This window comes from Rhineura floridana, chromosome 1 (genome assembly GCF_030035675.1).
Source record: "Rhineura floridana isolate rRhiFlo1 chromosome 1, rRhiFlo1.hap2, whole genome shotgun sequence".
Taxonomy (NCBI): domain Eukaryota; kingdom Metazoa; phylum Chordata; class Lepidosauria; order Squamata; family Rhineuridae; genus Rhineura; species Rhineura floridana.
In genome coordinates this window covers 139,295,822-139,312,703 of record NC_084480.1, presented here as the reverse complement: position 1 = coordinate 139,312,703, position 16,882 = coordinate 139,295,822, and the positions used below count along the sequence as shown (strand labels likewise).

The 16,882-nt window shown below is 42.6% G+C and overlaps 1 protein-coding gene across 1 annotated transcript; it reads left to right on the top strand.

The window, feature by feature from the left end:
* Positions 1-518: 518 nt before the first annotated feature.
* On the top strand, positions 519-16,647 carry CHRNA6 (cholinergic receptor nicotinic alpha 6 subunit). Its single transcript, XM_061620953.1, has 6 exons — positions 519-597; positions 4,649-4,788; positions 6,339-6,383; positions 7,226-7,335; positions 7,440-8,427; positions 16,525-16,647. The coding sequence occupies exons 1-6, from the start codon at positions 519-521 to the stop codon at positions 16,645-16,647; spliced, it is 1,485 nt and encodes a 494-aa protein (XP_061476937.1).
* The last annotated feature ends 235 nt before the right edge of the window (positions 16,648-16,882 follow it).

Genomic DNA, 16,882 nt, shown 5'->3' with positions numbered 1-16,882 from the left:
AGCCACCCATTGCCCATAATATCTCCACAGACAAAATGAAATGCTGAAGAATTTCAAAAGGTAGATCCTGAATCAGATTAACACTGCAGTACTGCACAAGTCTCACAGCAGTACTTGGGAATTGCCTCCGACACTGCACAGCCTTGTCTGCTGTGCAATCTCTCTCTCTCTCTCTCTCTCTCTCTCTCTCACACACACACACACACACACACACACACACACACGTGAAATGTGAGGAGTTGCCTGATGTCAGTCAATTTGGCCTCTTCTTAATGTGCCGGCAGTAAAACTCTTCCATCTCTGGAAGATTTTTTTTTTCAAAGGATGGTACATTTATTTTAAACCATCATCTGGGTATGGCTGTAGTTTCAGATGCAAAACTGAAATACTCGCTGCAGCTCTGAAGATCTAAGGGTCTGATTCACCTCCTATCCTTTCTCTCTCTCTTTCTCCTTTTTTCTTCCCAAAGCACATTTCTTTTCTCTCTTGAAGGAGAGAGCATCCATATGCTTTGGAAGATGCTTTCGCAGAAATGGTTGGGGTTCCTTTATTTCACTTTCTATCTATGGGCAAATGTCTTACTGATCCTCCTTCAAGGTAAGTTCTTTTTATATGGTGTCTTCCCCTCCCCTCACCGCTGTCTGCCCTATATTTCTGTTTAGCCATTTGTAATACTGGTTGTTCAATCTGTTTGAATCCAGCCTGAAAGAAAAGATTTGTGTTTGTGCTTTTGTTATTTGGAATGCTAGACAGGTGACCCATGTACTCTGTTAAAGAGGCTGCTTTGTTTATGAAAGCAAAGTATGTGATTTCTATATTTAAATCAAGTTTAAATGAAGGGGGAAAGATGTATCTTGCTAGAAAGAAGTTAGAACTTGTAGTAAAATATCGAACACAAATTATTACAAAAGATGAAGCAGTTTTATTTTGCAAGGTATTCTTGGCCTTTGTTTCTACCACACATGCTGAATATAGAGGGGCAATCCTATGAATACTTCCTTGGGAGTAAACCCTATTAAACTCCAAGAAATTTACTTTTGAGTAAGCCTATCTAGCATCTGGCTGTGGATGTCATATTGTGAATCATTACAATATACAGAACAAAAGCAGAGGGCAAGAATGAGGAGAGAAATGTACAGACTCCCGTACCCATGTGCTACAGCTTCTCACAAACTGTTGCCAGCTCTGCTTGCCAAAATGTCGAAGGCCCTTCTTTTGTGGTTGAATTTCAGACAGATCTCATTGCTGTTCCCGTACTCAGGGTTGCCAGCATTTTACTGGTCTTACTCTTCTGCCTTAAAAAAAGCGATGTGCAAAAATTAAGGAGGTGAATCTTTTTATTTGCAGAGGTATAGGGTAATGGAAAAGCCTTTGCCTCCTTCATTTGGTCATGTCAGGCTGCTGTTAAAAACTCAGAAGCAGAGCAAGATTTTTTTTTAAAAAAAAAAACACTTTAGCAATGCTACCTATAGCTCATGTTAGTAAGACAGCAGTTTCCAAACTTTTCTTTTTGCCAGTAGAATGGCTCTCCTATTTGCAAAGATAATTCTTACCTCCACCATGCCATAAAAACATGCTTGCATATCAAACTGCTGTTAGATGCACATGGGCTAACTATGCCCATTTTCTTTCCATGTCCCCCTACCCAAAGGTGAAAGCCCTAGAGCCCTTTATACTTCAACAATCCAGCACCCAATACTGCCATTCCGGCAAATGTAATGCAAAGCTCTTGTGAGCCACTAGTAGGGATGGGGTTCGCTGCCTAGTTCCGATCCATGTGTATTCCGATAGTCCGTTGTTCGATCCCAATCTGCCCCTTTTTTGTTCCTGCTTGCTTCGGCACTTGCTGATTTGATGTGCTGTGGTTTGGAGGGGAGGGGGTTTGAGCCATGCTTTTTTTGGTGGCCAAAAAATTGCATAATTTTTAACGTAAATACTTATGTAAATGATCACAGTGTTGCATGTGTTTTTTTCCTATTTATACATCAATGAGGCAGATAATCAACTTTTTGCATTACATGGCAATAATAACACAATTTTTTGTAATATATTATATACACAGTGTTACGAATGCAGCAACTTAGAGGAAATTACGAAGATAATAATGTAAAATGGGGGGGAATCCATGCCAATTGCAGCCAACGGCCACAAAATATCCATGCCGGTTACAGCCGCAGCCCATCGCAAGAAATCAGTGCCGGTCCGAAAAGATAGCAGACTGTCAGATTTGGTGGAAATCCGGCACTAAGTCTGATTTAGCGGATATTCTTCCCCATTCCTATCTGCTAGTGAATGTGCTATTTGGGCACCATTATGTTCAAAATGCATCTCACTATTCTTAAAGGCAAGAGGAGCAGGGTTGAGACAGGAACCCTGCCTAAAAACTTTAAGAGAGGCCCTGGGGGTGTTCCCTGATCCTTTGCCTTTAACAGCAGCCTGGAATACACAAATGTAGCAGATGGGATTTGCCAGTTTTATCATATATTTATATCCTGCCCTTCAATCAGTAAATCTGTCTGAGCCCTGACAAGATCTGTTCCAACATCAACAACAACAATCTTTATTTACAGTCGACCGACCACAGATACAAAAGCGTGGTATTAAATATTAAAAGATAAAAAGATAAAATGCTTGAAATCAGAAGCTATAGCAAACAAAAAACATTGTGGACCCAGTTGTCAGCCAAGCAGCTGTGTTTTGTACTAACTACAACTTCCAAGCAGTTCTCAAAGGCAACCCCGTGAATAACACATCACCTACAGAGCATGGGTAACTTTGGCCAGGCTACCACTGTCCAGGAGGGACTGCTGGACCAGCCTCCAATGTTGCACGAGCTTCAGCTGGTAGAAGGTAATTTTCAGTGGCTACTAACCATGATGGATATGCTCTGCCTCCAAGTTTGGAGGCAGCATGCTTCTGAATCATACTCAAAGAGTGCTTATCAATGGTTCCTCCTCAAACTGGGGGGAGGTAACAAGCGGGGTACCACAGGGCTTGGTCCTGGGTCCGGTGCTCTTCAGCATTTTTATTAATGACTTGGATGAGGAGGTGCAGGAATGCTTATCAAATTTGCAGATGATACAAAATTGGGAGGGATAGCTAATACCATGGAAGACAGAAACAAAATTCAAAGGGATCTTGATAGGCTGGAGCATTGGGCTGAAAGCAACAGAATGAAATTTAACAGGGATAAGTGCAAAGTTCTACACCTAGGAAAAAGAAACCAAATGCACAGTTATAAGATGGGGGATATTTGGCTCAGCAATACTACATGCGAGATGGATCGTGGGATTGTTGTTGATCACAAGCTGAACATGAGCTAACAGTGCAATGTGGCTGCACAAAAGGCAAATGCTATTTTAGGCTGCAATTAATATAAGTATCGTTTCCAAATCACTAAAGTATTGGTTCCCCTCTATTCAGCACTGGTTAGGCCTCATATCGAGTACTGCATCCAGTTCTGGACACCACACTTTAAGAATCATAGAATAGTAGAGTTGGAAGGGGCTTCTAAGGCCATCAAGTCCAACCCCCTGCTCAATGCAAGAAGAATGTAGACAAACTGGAATGGGTTCAGAGGAGGGTAATGAGAATGATCAGTGGACTGGAAACAAAGCCCTATGAGAAGCAACTGAAAGAAGTGGGCATGTTTAGCCTTGAGAAGAGAAGACTAAGGGGAGATATGGTAGCACTGTTCAAGTACTTGAAAGGTTGTCACACAGAGGAGGGCCAGGATCTCTTCTTGATTGTCCCACAGTGCAAGACACGGAATAATGGGCTCAAGTTATAGGAAGCCAGATTTCAACTGAACAACAGGAAAAACTTCCTAACTGTTAGAGCAGTAAAACAAGGGAAGCAATTACCTAGGAAGGTGGTGGGCTCTCCAACACTGGAGGCATTGAAGAGGCAGCTGGAAAGCCATCTCTTGAGTATGCTTTAATTTGGATTCTTGCATTGTGCAGGGGGTTGGACTCGATGACCTTATATGATTCTGTGATTCTATGAATTCCAGTTGCTGGGAGCCTCAGGAGGGGAGAGTGCTCTTGTGCTCAGGTCCTGCTTGTGGGCTTCCCATAGGCATCTGGTTGGCCACTGTGAGAACATGATGCTGGACTAGATGGGCCCCCTTTGGCCTGATCCAGCAGGCTCTTCTTATGTTCTTATGTTATCTGTACCACTGAAGCCATTTGTGTCTCCAATGCAAAGACTGGATCAATGTGCACTCCCAGACTGTGACCCTGATCCATGAGGGGGAGTGCAACCACATCATCAGATGATAGTGTTTTCAAGCAAGCCATACGTATGTGTGAACCAGACCGTAGTTCACTCAATCAAATCCATTGTCTTGCCATTGATATTGGTAATGATAGTGATACATGCATGGATCTTTGACCACCCCAACAGCCATGTATCATTATTCTTGTGCCTGACAGACAGTTGCTGCTACAACCAAGTCTTTCTGCTTCAGAATAAGTTGGTGGATTACCAGACATGAATGTAGCATGCAGCAGTTGGTATTGTGATGTGATTAAAAACTTAAAAGGTATGAATAAATACTCAAAATATTTGGTGGTTTATCATTTTTCATTCCATTTCTTGCCCTGTGTTCAGTGACTACCTTTTTTTGCAATTTCTTTTTCCTCCTCAGATTGCTTGGCATGCAAATCAGAAGAAAGACTGTTTCACAAACTCTTCTCCCGTTACAACCAGTACATCAGACCTGTGGAAAATGTGTCGGATCCAGTTGCAGTGTATTTTAAAGTGGCAATTACACAGCTTGCAAATGTGGTAAGGCTAAATGTGCAGTGCCAGATATTAGGTACTATGCAATCTAGAATCCCGATAACAGAAGACTGTAGCTCTGATCTGGTGGCTCCAGCCAAAGTCCATGTAGTGCTGGCTGCACTTGAGAACCCCCCCTTTCTCTTCTATGAGGTTGATGAAGTGCTCCATGTGTGCAATGGTGAAATTCCTTGATACACACTAGGGATGGGAAAATCTATCAGTTTCACTTTCTCTCATTTTTCCAGGCTTAAATTCAGTTCTCCACATTTCTGCATCAATTTGTGAATCATTTTTTTAAAGCCTTCATGAAAATTCATCAACAGTTTTAGTGCACATTTTCCCTAATGTACACATTTTTGCCAGCAATTTCCCCTAATAGAGTGCATTTTGTATGCTATTTTCATGCATTTTATGCACATTTTCCCCTGATATACACATTTTTGCACACACTACTTGATTGGAGGACTTCATCACAAACCAGAGAAGTGCGAATTTCTAAGGATAGTTGTGTTTCAATTTCTGAAAGTGGCAATTAGGTAGTTGTCCCCCTCCCTAATATACCCTCAACATCTCCTGTCATAAGAAGGAACAGGGAGCCCCTGCATGTATAGAGCTCAGTGCTTGCCTTACAGTTGCTGTGGCACTTTGGCTCTTGGTGTATACCAAGTCCATCAGATTGGGATATGGTGATTCTTTTTCAGTTGGAATATGGCAAAAAGCAATTCTTCTAGGGTGAGGCCCAATATTAGAGCTCATACTGTTCTTGGGTATTAGAACGCTTTGTAATTTTGTAACTTCACACAGTCCTCCTGAATATAGATTCTACAAAAGGTGAAGCATGGGAGGCTTTTGGGTTTGCCTGCATCCTCAAACTGCATATTGTGATGAATCCGTATGTCACGGATTTAGCCAAACCTTCCTGTGGCTGTGTGGAGGTGGTATTGCTATTGTTTTGTTGTTGTTAGTTATGTTTTTATAGAGTGATTTGTTTTGTTTTAACATTGTCACTTGGGCACCTTCAGGTATCAAGCTAATAATAATAATAAACAAACAAAAACCAATCAATCATAACCCCAACACGGAATTTAGCCAGTCCTTTTGTAGGGAACAGATTGTGCCACATGCATAGGGATATATACGCAGAGGAGGTTATCATACATGACAAGAGCATAAGGCTCATGTCAGATCAAGGGCCCACCTAGTCCACCATTCTGCTTCCAACAGTAACTGGCCAGATACCTCTGCAAGTTCATGAGCATGACCTGAAGGCAACAGTCCTTCCTGAGTATACCCAGAATCTAGTATTCAGAAGCATACTGCCTCTGAACATGGAAGTTCCATTTCACTAGCATAGCTAATTGCTGTTGATAATAGACCTATCCTCAACAAATGTGTCTAATCGCCTTTGTACTGATGCTCTGCCTGTAGTCAGGAGGACCCGTGCAAGCCTCTGAGATTATCTCCCATATCCCAAGCTGCACTTAAAGGCACTGTGTGAACTATCCTTCTAACATAACTATAGGAATAAAACATTTGCTCTTTTCTGTCTCTAGGATGAAGTCAATCAGATTATGGAAACCAATCTATGGTTGCGGCATGTAAGTCGATGCACTAGGATGTATGTCACTGTAGTACTGGGCTTTAAAGGTATGGTTGTGATGACTCCAAAAGAGTTCCTGGTAAAGAGATGCAGTAATCTATTGAGTGGTGACATGCTGTCACAACATCCATAGTAAAAATGCACGTGAATCTCTTGATGTTTAGAGAGAAGAACCACATATGTGGCAGCTGTATATTTCTCAGAACATCTAGTTTGATCCTCATGATTGCATGGTTCTTGTATTTGGATCCACATATGAACAATGTAAGGACCGCCAGACCATATATCCCTGTATGAACATCCCTTAGGTCTTCAGGGGGATCCTGCTAGTGATCCCCCGTGGTTCAGACACATGACTCACATCCACAAGGAGTCATACATTCAGTATTGTGGACCCAATTTTGTGGAACTCCCTCCCTGCTGAGATCAGACAGGACCTCTTCCTGTTGAACTCCCTTAAATTTATTTATTTAAGCTGGCATTTTAAGAGAATTTTCTAATCTTATGGTTAACTTTAACTGATTTTATGATGTTATATTGCATCCTTATTGTACACCACTTAGAAACAATGCTGTTCAGTAGTGTATAATTTTTTTAAATAAAAATTATGAAATATGTGGGATTATCCTATTTTATCTTCATAATAATCCTGTTGTCCAAGGCAACCCAGTGAGCTTTATGGCTGAGATGTACTTGAGCCCAAACCCAGCTCCCAGCCCTACCAAACAAAGAAGTTCAGGCTGAAGGAAGAAATATCATCAGTGTTAAAGAGCCTGAATCTCAAGCTGCAGGTACAAGATGGATGTTCTAGGATCAAAATCCTAGTTCTGTCTTTTTCAGATTTGGAATGATTATAAACTGCGGTGGAATCCAATAGAATATGATGGGATTGAGTTTGTCCGAGTGCCAGCAGATAAAATATGGAAACCTGATATTGTGTTATACAACAAGTATGAACTTTCATTCCTGATCATTTTTAAGCATTTTTAAAAAATTGTTTCTGTGTTAACATTGCACAGTACAACTTAGGACTCCCATGTGTTTGTACTTCCAGTGCAGTTGGAGATTTCCAGGTTGAAGGCCGGACCAAAGCTCTTCTCAGATATGATGGCACCATCACATGGACACCACCTGCCATCTTTAAAAGCTCCTGTCCCATGGATATTACTTTCTTCCCTTTTGATCACCAAAACTGCTCCCTGAAATTTGGGTCGTGGACTTATGACAAAGCCAAAATTGACCTTCTAATTATTGGTTCCAAAGTGGATATGAATGACTTTTGGGAGAATAGTGAATGGGAAATAGTTGATGCTTCTGGCTATAAACATGACATCAAGTACAACTGCTGTGAGGAGATCTACACCGATATAACCTACTCCTTTTATATCCGAAGGCTGCCCATGTTCTACACCATTAATCTGATCCTCCCCTGTCTCTTCCTTTCATTCTTGACTGTATTGGTTTTTTACCTTCCATCTGACTGTGGAGAGAAAATGACCCTTTGCATCTCTGTCCTGCTTTCTTTGACTGTGTTCCTGTTGGTAATCACAGAGACAATCCCCTCTACGTCTCTAGTAATACCCCTGGTCGGAGAATACCTGCTGTTCACCATGATATTTGTGGCTCTCTCAATCGTTGTCACAGTGTTTGTGCTGAATGTCCACTACAGGACTCCAACGATGCACACGATGCCCAAGTGGGTCAAAACCATTTTCCTCTGTCTCTTGCCCAAAGTTCTGATGATGAAGAGACCTGTCCAGAAACGTGTTGAAGCCCCACCTAAGAAAAACAAGAAAGGTGGTGCTGCTAAATCCAGCAAGCAAAAGGCTGATGAACCCAGAGAAATGAAAGCCTTCGCTGAACACAAGTGCTGCCACTGTGACAAACCCAGAGAACCAACCGCAAGTAAGAAAAGGAGGCCAGGCCACCAATTGGCTAAATGGTTGGATGAGCAAACAGAATACTCCCCTGAGGTCAAAGAAGTAATTAGCAGCATTCAGTTCATCGCAGAAAACATGAGGAGTCAGAATGAGACCAAAGAGGTAAGCACTCTGGTGTCTTGACCATGAATTTACATAGGAGAGCAGTTAACTGAGTTATATAGGTGTGGTGCCCTTCGGATGTTGTTGGACTACAACTCCCATAATAGTTGGCCATAAACCATGCTGGCTGGGGCTGTTGGGATTTGTAGTCCAATAACATCTGGAGGGCACCACATTGGCTACCCTGATATAGGTCAAAAGGCTTCAATGGCTTGGGCCATTGCACCAGCAATGGCAGAGGACTCAAGATCCACCCTCAGTTGATTTGTCCCATGAAAGTGCCAGCCATGAAAGTGCACTGGTGTCGTACTTCTGTGACAGTAAAGCTGTTTTGTCCAACCAGATGCTCTTCAGATGTTGTTGGTTTCCACCTCTCATCAGCCGCAGGGATGATGCGAGTTGTAGTCCAAAAGCATCTGGAGGGCACTAGGCTGGGGAAGACTGCAGTAAAACAAAAGGGAATGCCTGGGGCTGGGGTGGGGCTTAATCTTTCAGTCCCTCTAAAAGTAGCTACATTGGTGATCAGGTTTTCTACCAGTATGTGCTGGGGAAAGCGTAATGGGGAGTTTTCCATGGCTTTGCAACTCATTTGCTAAACATAGGATGTCACTAACTGTGCACAAAGTATAGGAAGCTGCTGTATACAAAGTGAGACAAGTTGTCCATCAGGTTCACTAGTGTCTCTATTCTGACTGATCAAAGTGCTCCACAGCAGCCTTTCCCAACATTTGGATCCTCAAATGTTGCTGGACTACAACTCACATCAGCCCTAGCCAGCACACATTTGAAATCCAATAACCGTAAAAACATGTATAATACAGTTGCAAAACAGCCTAAAGTGGCATGATTCTGAATTTTGGGTTGGGTGAGTGTATGTTCCTTATCACTTGAGGTTGCAGTCCTGTGCACGCTTCTCTGTTTGAGTAAGCTCCACTGAATGCATTGGGACTTGCTTCTGAGTAAACATGCATAGGATTGCAGTATAAATATCTTTACAGGTTGTGTAAATAATAAACATCTTTGACATTCATGCTTATATAAATATTTCTTCATACCATGTCTCGATAAGTATTTGATTTCACACTATGGCTGTACATTATTATTTCCTTTACATTTTAAGTCTTTCCTTCTTCCTTGGGGTGGTTATAGTTCCCTTCTGTTGTTTTCACCCTGAGAGGAAGGTTAGGCTGAGAGATGGTGTGTAGCCCATGGTCACCCAGTAAACTTTGCAACTGATTTCCATTTTTAAAAAAATTAATTAAAATGATTTGTATGCAGGCAAAGCTTATGAAGTAATGCAGATCCACACAATACATTCAAAGCACATCCAACTCATATTTAAAGGGCATGACGTCCCCCAAAGAATCGTGGGAAGTTTAGTTTCCCCCTCACAGTTATAGTTCCTACCATCCTTAACAAACTACAGTTTCCATGATACTGTGATGGGATTCGTGTGTTTCAAATGTGTGTTGAATGTGCTTTAAATGCATGGTGTGGATCTGCCCTAGTTATGCTGTGCATTCATTAGTGAATTGAAAAGAACAATTTTAAAAGAGTTTTTTTTTTTCAACAGGAGAATGGCTGTAGCTCAGTGGTAGGGCACATGCTTTGCATGCAAAGGTCCAAAAGTCTGGAAAAGACTATTGCCAGGAATCCTGGAGAGTCAATGCTAGTCCATGTCATCAGTAGTGAGCTAGATGGTATCAAATTATGTAAGTCGGTATAAGGCAGATTCCTTCGTTTCTAAAAGAGGAAAGAGACCTAAGAGCCACAATGACTCCAACATTTATTTATGTATTTTATTTACAACATTTATCTGCCACTTTATTGTAAAAAACCTCAAAGTGGTTTACAGAAAGAATTAAAACAATAAAATTATTGGCAAAAACAGTTAAAGACAGGTATTGTAAAGCATTCAAAATAATAAAACCAACAATGAGTTAAAAACAGATAAAAAACATAAATAGCTTCTACGTGCCTGGGTAGGCTTGCCTTAAAAAAATGGGTTTAGCAGGTGTCAAAAAGAGTACAATGAAGATGCCTGCCTAATGGCAATAAGCAGTCAGTTCCAAAGTATAGGTGCTGCTATACACTAAAAGACTGATTTCTTACAAGAGCAGAACAAGTACTATGTGGTACCCGTAACATGGAAAGCACACCTTGAACTTGGCCTGGTAGCAAAACAGAAACCAGTACAGATTTCAGAGCAGACGTGTGCTGATAGGGTCTCACTCATGTCAGCAATCGTGTCACAACATTCTGCACTAACTGCAGCCCCCAGATCAGGTTGTGCTGCAAGGGGATATCTGTGACCATGGCTGATTGGCTGCCAGGATTCTTTTAGTTTTGGTTTTTTGTTAGGAATCCTGACTTGTGGGATGCTGAGTTTTCTGCCTTACTCATAGGAATCTTGTATGTGGCATGGTATTGATTTAGGAAACCATCACTGTTTTCTTTTTCTATTTGCATTTCATTCACCTCTGACCTCACTCCCTTTCATCCATAGAAGCAACAACAGTGGTTCCATGCTCAACCTCCTTAAACCCACTGATTATGCACCTTGTTGTTTGCATGATGGTTTGTTTCTTGCCTAATAGTGGAAAAAGAGAATTCACATACTGGGAAGTATGGCTGCAATTGCTGTTGTTCCCACGCTACTGCCTGTGAAGACAGACCAAACCACATGTGTTTTCTCTCTGTCAGTTATTACTCACTGGAATTGGGTAGGCTGTCAAAGTGAGTTTATAGTAGCCCACGGGGTAGGCAGGAAAAAATAGAGAATCTTTTTACTCATTTCTCAAACCTCTCTCTCAATGAAGGATCAAGTCTGTAAAGAGGTTTGGAGCAGCCATGTTAAAAGGTAGTGGCAGGGCATTCCAGGCAGGGGGTTGCCAACCCTGCTTTGATATGAATATCTTTGTAGAAAATCCCTAGTCAAGCCTTACCAACAGCATAATCCTAACCATATCTACTCAGAAGTAAATCCTATTGTATTCTATGGGGCTTAATCCCTTAGTAAGTGTGTTTAGAATTGCAGCCTTCAGGGGCATCCATCTTTACTCCTGAGTGCTCCCATCTAACATCTCCACAACACTAGGCTCCCTTCTTCCTACAATGGTCATCTGGTGACTGTCCTGGCCTGAGGGCATTTAAGGCCTTCTTTCCAGAAGCAAGTAGGTTAGATTAAATGTTCCCTATCCAGGCTCCCTAAGCAACTGTTACTAGCTCCAAAGCTGCCACATTGTGCAATGTCTGCATTAGTGAGCAGGCACTGGTGTAAAGAGGGGGAGGGGGATTTCTCTGAGAATATGGCTTAGGAGGTACTGTCTCTGGGGGTCCTACTTCCGGGGTCTCTTGCTCAAGGGCTCCCGGCTATCAGATTCCAACATGGTACTGATGCCTGGTCTTAGATTTAGCACCTCCACAGTTTGCACCTCTGGTCTACCTGATTCAGGTGGTTCTTAGGAATTTAGAAAGCCAATTTATTTCTATTAGCAGAGGCACTTCAATAAAGCAGACAGAATCTAGAGAGAAAATCCTAGTAAAGGTTAGTAAACAAACTGAGCAAACAGTATACACTTAAACAGCAAGAAACAGGGGTTTGGTCTTTTGACAGGCTTTGTGCAGAGAAGGAATAGATCCAACTCAACATTCACAAGAAAACTTTCTCACAGCTAGACAGCCTACCAGAGCATGTGTTACTTTACAAAATATCATGCCGCGTTCCCTGGTTGCCATGCAACACCTTCACCCAACGCCTCTTGCTAGTTGACTTACTGACAACAGAACTCACCTTTGTGTTACATACTGAGTGATCTCTGCTGTTGTAGTTTGAACAATACCAAATCAGGACATTGGTCCATATAGCTCAGTATTGTCTGCAGTGATTGGCAGTTGCTCTCCAGGTTTCAGACAGGAGTCTTCTCCCAGCCCTACCTGGACACGCTAGGGATTGAACCTGGGACCTTCTACATGCGAGCTACAGCCCTTTCCCTTCTTCTTCTGTGTTAAGAGTTCTGGCTGCTGCTCAGGTTCAGGGTTACGTGACAACCGTGGTCTCCAATATCCATGAATTGCTGCTGTGCTGCTTCCCTCAAAACCCATGCTATACAATGCAAAGCCTCCCATCTTCACCAGTTCCCATCTGGCTTGTGTACTTAGGCTAGAAGCATTTTGGTGTTTGGCATCTTTTTGACGCTTATACAGGATGTGGCAGCACAACCGAAATGTTAATCTCAGTAGGATCCTTGAGCAGCTGTTGTAACGGAAACACTGTAATTACTCTGGGAGCTGTTGAGTGGAGAAAGCGCCCGATGGTTTCAACAGAAATGAAGAATGCACCTCAGGGAACAAGCGTGTGAATTTATGTGGGCAGCCCTGCACTGATTATCCACACCAGGAAAGCTTTTCCATTAAAAAAGAAAAGACCAATTGCTTAAGGATAGGCGCACACCAACGTTGTGCAAGTTGTGTTCCCTTTGCATTCAGCCACCTGCCTCTGGGCTCTCTCACCTCAAGGCTCTCGAGATCGGCCTAACAGTTGGCTTTAAACTCCTTACACAGGATCTGCATGATGCTTTAAAGCAAGTATGGGGAACCTCAGACTTGCGGGCAAAATACGGGCCTCCAGTCCTCTCTGTCTGGCCCCCAGGGCTCTCCTCAGGCCACACACTCTCCCCAGCCACACACCCTTCCCCAGGCCACATCACTTGCTGGCCCTGCTTCACCTCCCCAGGGTTTTTGCCTGGCTGGAATGAGACCTTGAATTCTGATCATGCTCCTTCCTTGCCTGGCTAGTGAGGGTGTGTGCTTAGAAAAACCAGCCTATTGTCCAAATTTAAAATTTGCATTTGTTGCTCTGCTTATTTTTAACTCTGGCCCTTCCCCACGACTGGCATGTGCCCTCCTTCCAGAAGGTTGCCCAAAAGAGAATGTGCCCCATGGGCTGAAATGGTTCCCCACCCCTGTTTTAAACTGACAACTGTCTCTTCCCACAGAAGGTAGACTGTGAACATTTTGTTACTGACAAGTGTTTCCTCCCCCCCCGAACCATAGACACTGGCTCAGCTGTCAGAGGCTTCACTGCAGCAAGCAAAAACATTATGTTAGGGTTGATTTATATACTGCTTTTTGGCCCAAGCCCCCACCACCACCACCAACAGTGAACAAATTATTAATATAAAAGAAAAATACAACAGTAAATATAATACACCAATCAAAACAATATAAAATAGCAAAACTCACTAAATACCCACTAATCACATATCAATAACCAACCTGTGGCACAGGTAATACAAGGCAGAAGGAGTATTCATGGCGTTTGTGAACAGGAGCAGGAGAGCCTGTTGAAAAAAGTTGGCCACCACCAGCATTTCCTAAATCCTTCCATCCTAACCTCATCCTGCCAACCCATGGATGGTGAGTGAATAAATTAGAGGGAAAGATAAGGCTTTGTTAGTTTTCTGAAAGTAGGTTAATCTACTTTCAGAAATTACTTTCAGTGGTAGTTTGCTAAGGTAATGGCTATTGGCCACTGATTCCTTGAGTTTCCGATCAGCTACAGAAATGTGGCAAGGTTTCCCTTCTTGCATTGCAGGACAATCTGAGCAGCCTAGTGGTAATATGGACATCATGGTAAGCAGTGATTATATCTGAGATCTCTTCCCAAATAAGTGGTACAAACATTCCTTTTGGATTACATTTATTGTGCTGTTTTATGGCAGGGACCATGTGCTCATGCACCCTCAGAGGCCTTTCCTGGCACCTACAGGTTCCTTCTCCCTGCTGAAATTAGGCATGAAAGAAGCATTCTATTTGTAGCCAAGAGAGAGAGAGAGAGAGAGAGAGATGCCCACAACAGTCTCTCTGGATTGCAAATGGGTCCATGGGCCCAAAAGGGTGGGTGACCCCTGTTTTACTGTATCCAACAGGGATCTGCCTCTCTACCCCTTCTCCATTCCATATGGGCGTAACCATCAATAATATGGTCTTTAAATAGTCTCACAACCCTCAGTTTGCTCACCTTCTCCTCCTGCATAGCTATGCCAACACTGGCAGAAGTGGTGCTACCTATTGACTGTATTTGGAGAGCCTGCAACATTTTGTCTCATCTCTGTGGTATACTGGTTTTTAAGGGGGGAAACCAATTTCTTTGTGACATCAGCAGCAATTGTACCAATTTCCAGCTTCATCTCAGACCTATTTGTATGCGTAGCAATTCATGCACCCAACACCAATGAAGGAGAAAAGTCTGCCATGCTCAGTAGGCCTAGAAGAAATGCCACTTTCAAATGTCAGGGGTCCTTGGGCTAGGTGCTCTCAGTAAGTTCCTTCCATGGGTTCTCACCACTTTCTCACCACTCTTTCCACTCCACCTTTAACTCGCCTTTCCCTCTGGGCCCAGTTTGTCTTAGAGAGAGAGAGAGAGAGAGAGAGAAGACAAAGGGTGCAGGATATTGCAGTGGCCCCACTGCTGGGGATGGGCTTTGGCAAATGCCTGATGAGTTCAGCCTCTAACACTGGGTATCCAGGAAGCAAAGGATCAAGAATGAAGATGGGCATTTACTGGTGAGCAACAACCAGCAAAATGGCTTCATACACATTATTTCATGGATATTTTCCTTCTAGTTAAATAACGCTGTTTTGCACGGTCATGTTTATAAGTAAACAAAGGGAACAATCGCTTTTAAAAATGGGAGTTAGCAATTATGCTAATGGCTTTGCTTATTTAAATAGATAAATATTTCATACTCAGGGGTATCGCTGGCTTTGGCATGAAGACACTGAGTACACAATTAGGAGTTCTGCAGAGAAAGAGGCCCTGATCCCAAGATGGTGTTCAATCAATGAAGCTCTATTGAATTTTATAGAGCTGCGCTGATACATGGGAACGAAGGAGCTATCTTGAGAGAGAGAGAGAAATAAACATAAGGTTGAATTGCAGCTTGGGAGCCAACTCTGGATTAACCATTGTGCTAAGTACGCTACAGCATAAGGTCCCAGCCAGATTGGGGTCTTTGCTGTAGTGGAATTATTGGAAAGCCTCCTAGTGCAAAGAGGATGACCATCATGCTCTAACCACTGAATTCTTTCAAGAGATCGCAGTGAGAAAAGGAAACAGTGGCTGTGCTCCCTGCAAAAGGAACATTGAGAATACTGGTAGCCTAACTGTGCTATAGAGGAAGTGAGGGGCATGATAAGAATAAGAGGGACTGGTCCTGTTCGTGCATCTACTTCAGAGCAAGATAACTGACAGATAGCTGGTAGACATTTTAGGACCAGGGTGGGCAACTGGAGGTCTGTGGCCCAAATGTGAGAGGTTCACTCAGATTTCCTCTGCATCCCCAATTGCCAGCTCCAAAGTTGAGTGTGGGTGAATTAATGGGACTTGGGAGCAGGCATTTTTGGTTAGAGCATGAGGTTTTAAATAACCATAGCTCACTCCCTTCACTTGTCAAACCTATGCCACAATAAATCCACTGGTCTTTAAGGGGCTGGAGGACTATTTTTATGTGCATTTAGTGGTTCTCCAGTGAAACTAGTTGGTGATCAGGGGTTTAAGAGAATGTGATTTATGTATCAGAAGTGTCAGGTTCCAAAAGGTTTGTTGGCTGGGGCTGCTGAGAGTTGTAGTCTAAAACATCTAGAGGGCATCAAATGGGAGAAGATTGCTTTAACCATATCCTTAAAAGAACATTGCTGCCTGTTCAGCCTTGTTTGGATCTCTAAATGAAACATACTCACGCTGCTGGCCACAAACATTTGAAGATGGGAGAAATCTAATGCTTACCCCAAGGAAGATAACATTTTCTGACAGAATTATTCCACAATGGGCATAGTGTTGGTAGTGCAAGCCAACATGGCTTCAGCTAAGCTTGGTGAATCCCTCTTAACAAGTGATACCATGATATTCCAGCCTTGTGTAGTGCCTCAATTTCATGTGAATCTTCATTATACAGTGGCTGAACAATCTCTACACAGAGTGGATGAAACACTTACTTCAACAGAGTCTCAATGTGATGCGTTATTATATGAAAAAGCTGGATCCCTTCTATACCTAGTACATTACATATTAAATGTCTTCTTGTGTGTTTACAGGTGGAAGATGACTGGAAATACGTTGCCATGGTAATTGACAGAGTGTTCCTGTGGGTGTTCATAATTCTCTGTGTATTTGGGACTGCAGGTTTATTCCTACAGCCACTGGTAGCAGATACATAACTCACTGACCATCCTCCTTTTATTTTTTCACCTCAAACTGCACCTGTACCTTTCAGTTTTATATACAAGTTGTCCACCTGCAGTAGAACATCTGCTTTCACCTCAGGCCAGAAGTGCAATGGTTTCTTCTTTATGTCCAGTGGCTTTCACATTTTCCACCTTCGGAGAACCCTTTCTACACTGACTTGTCTGCTGAGGAAGCCTTGCACATCTACTATGGAACCCTGGCTCTGTT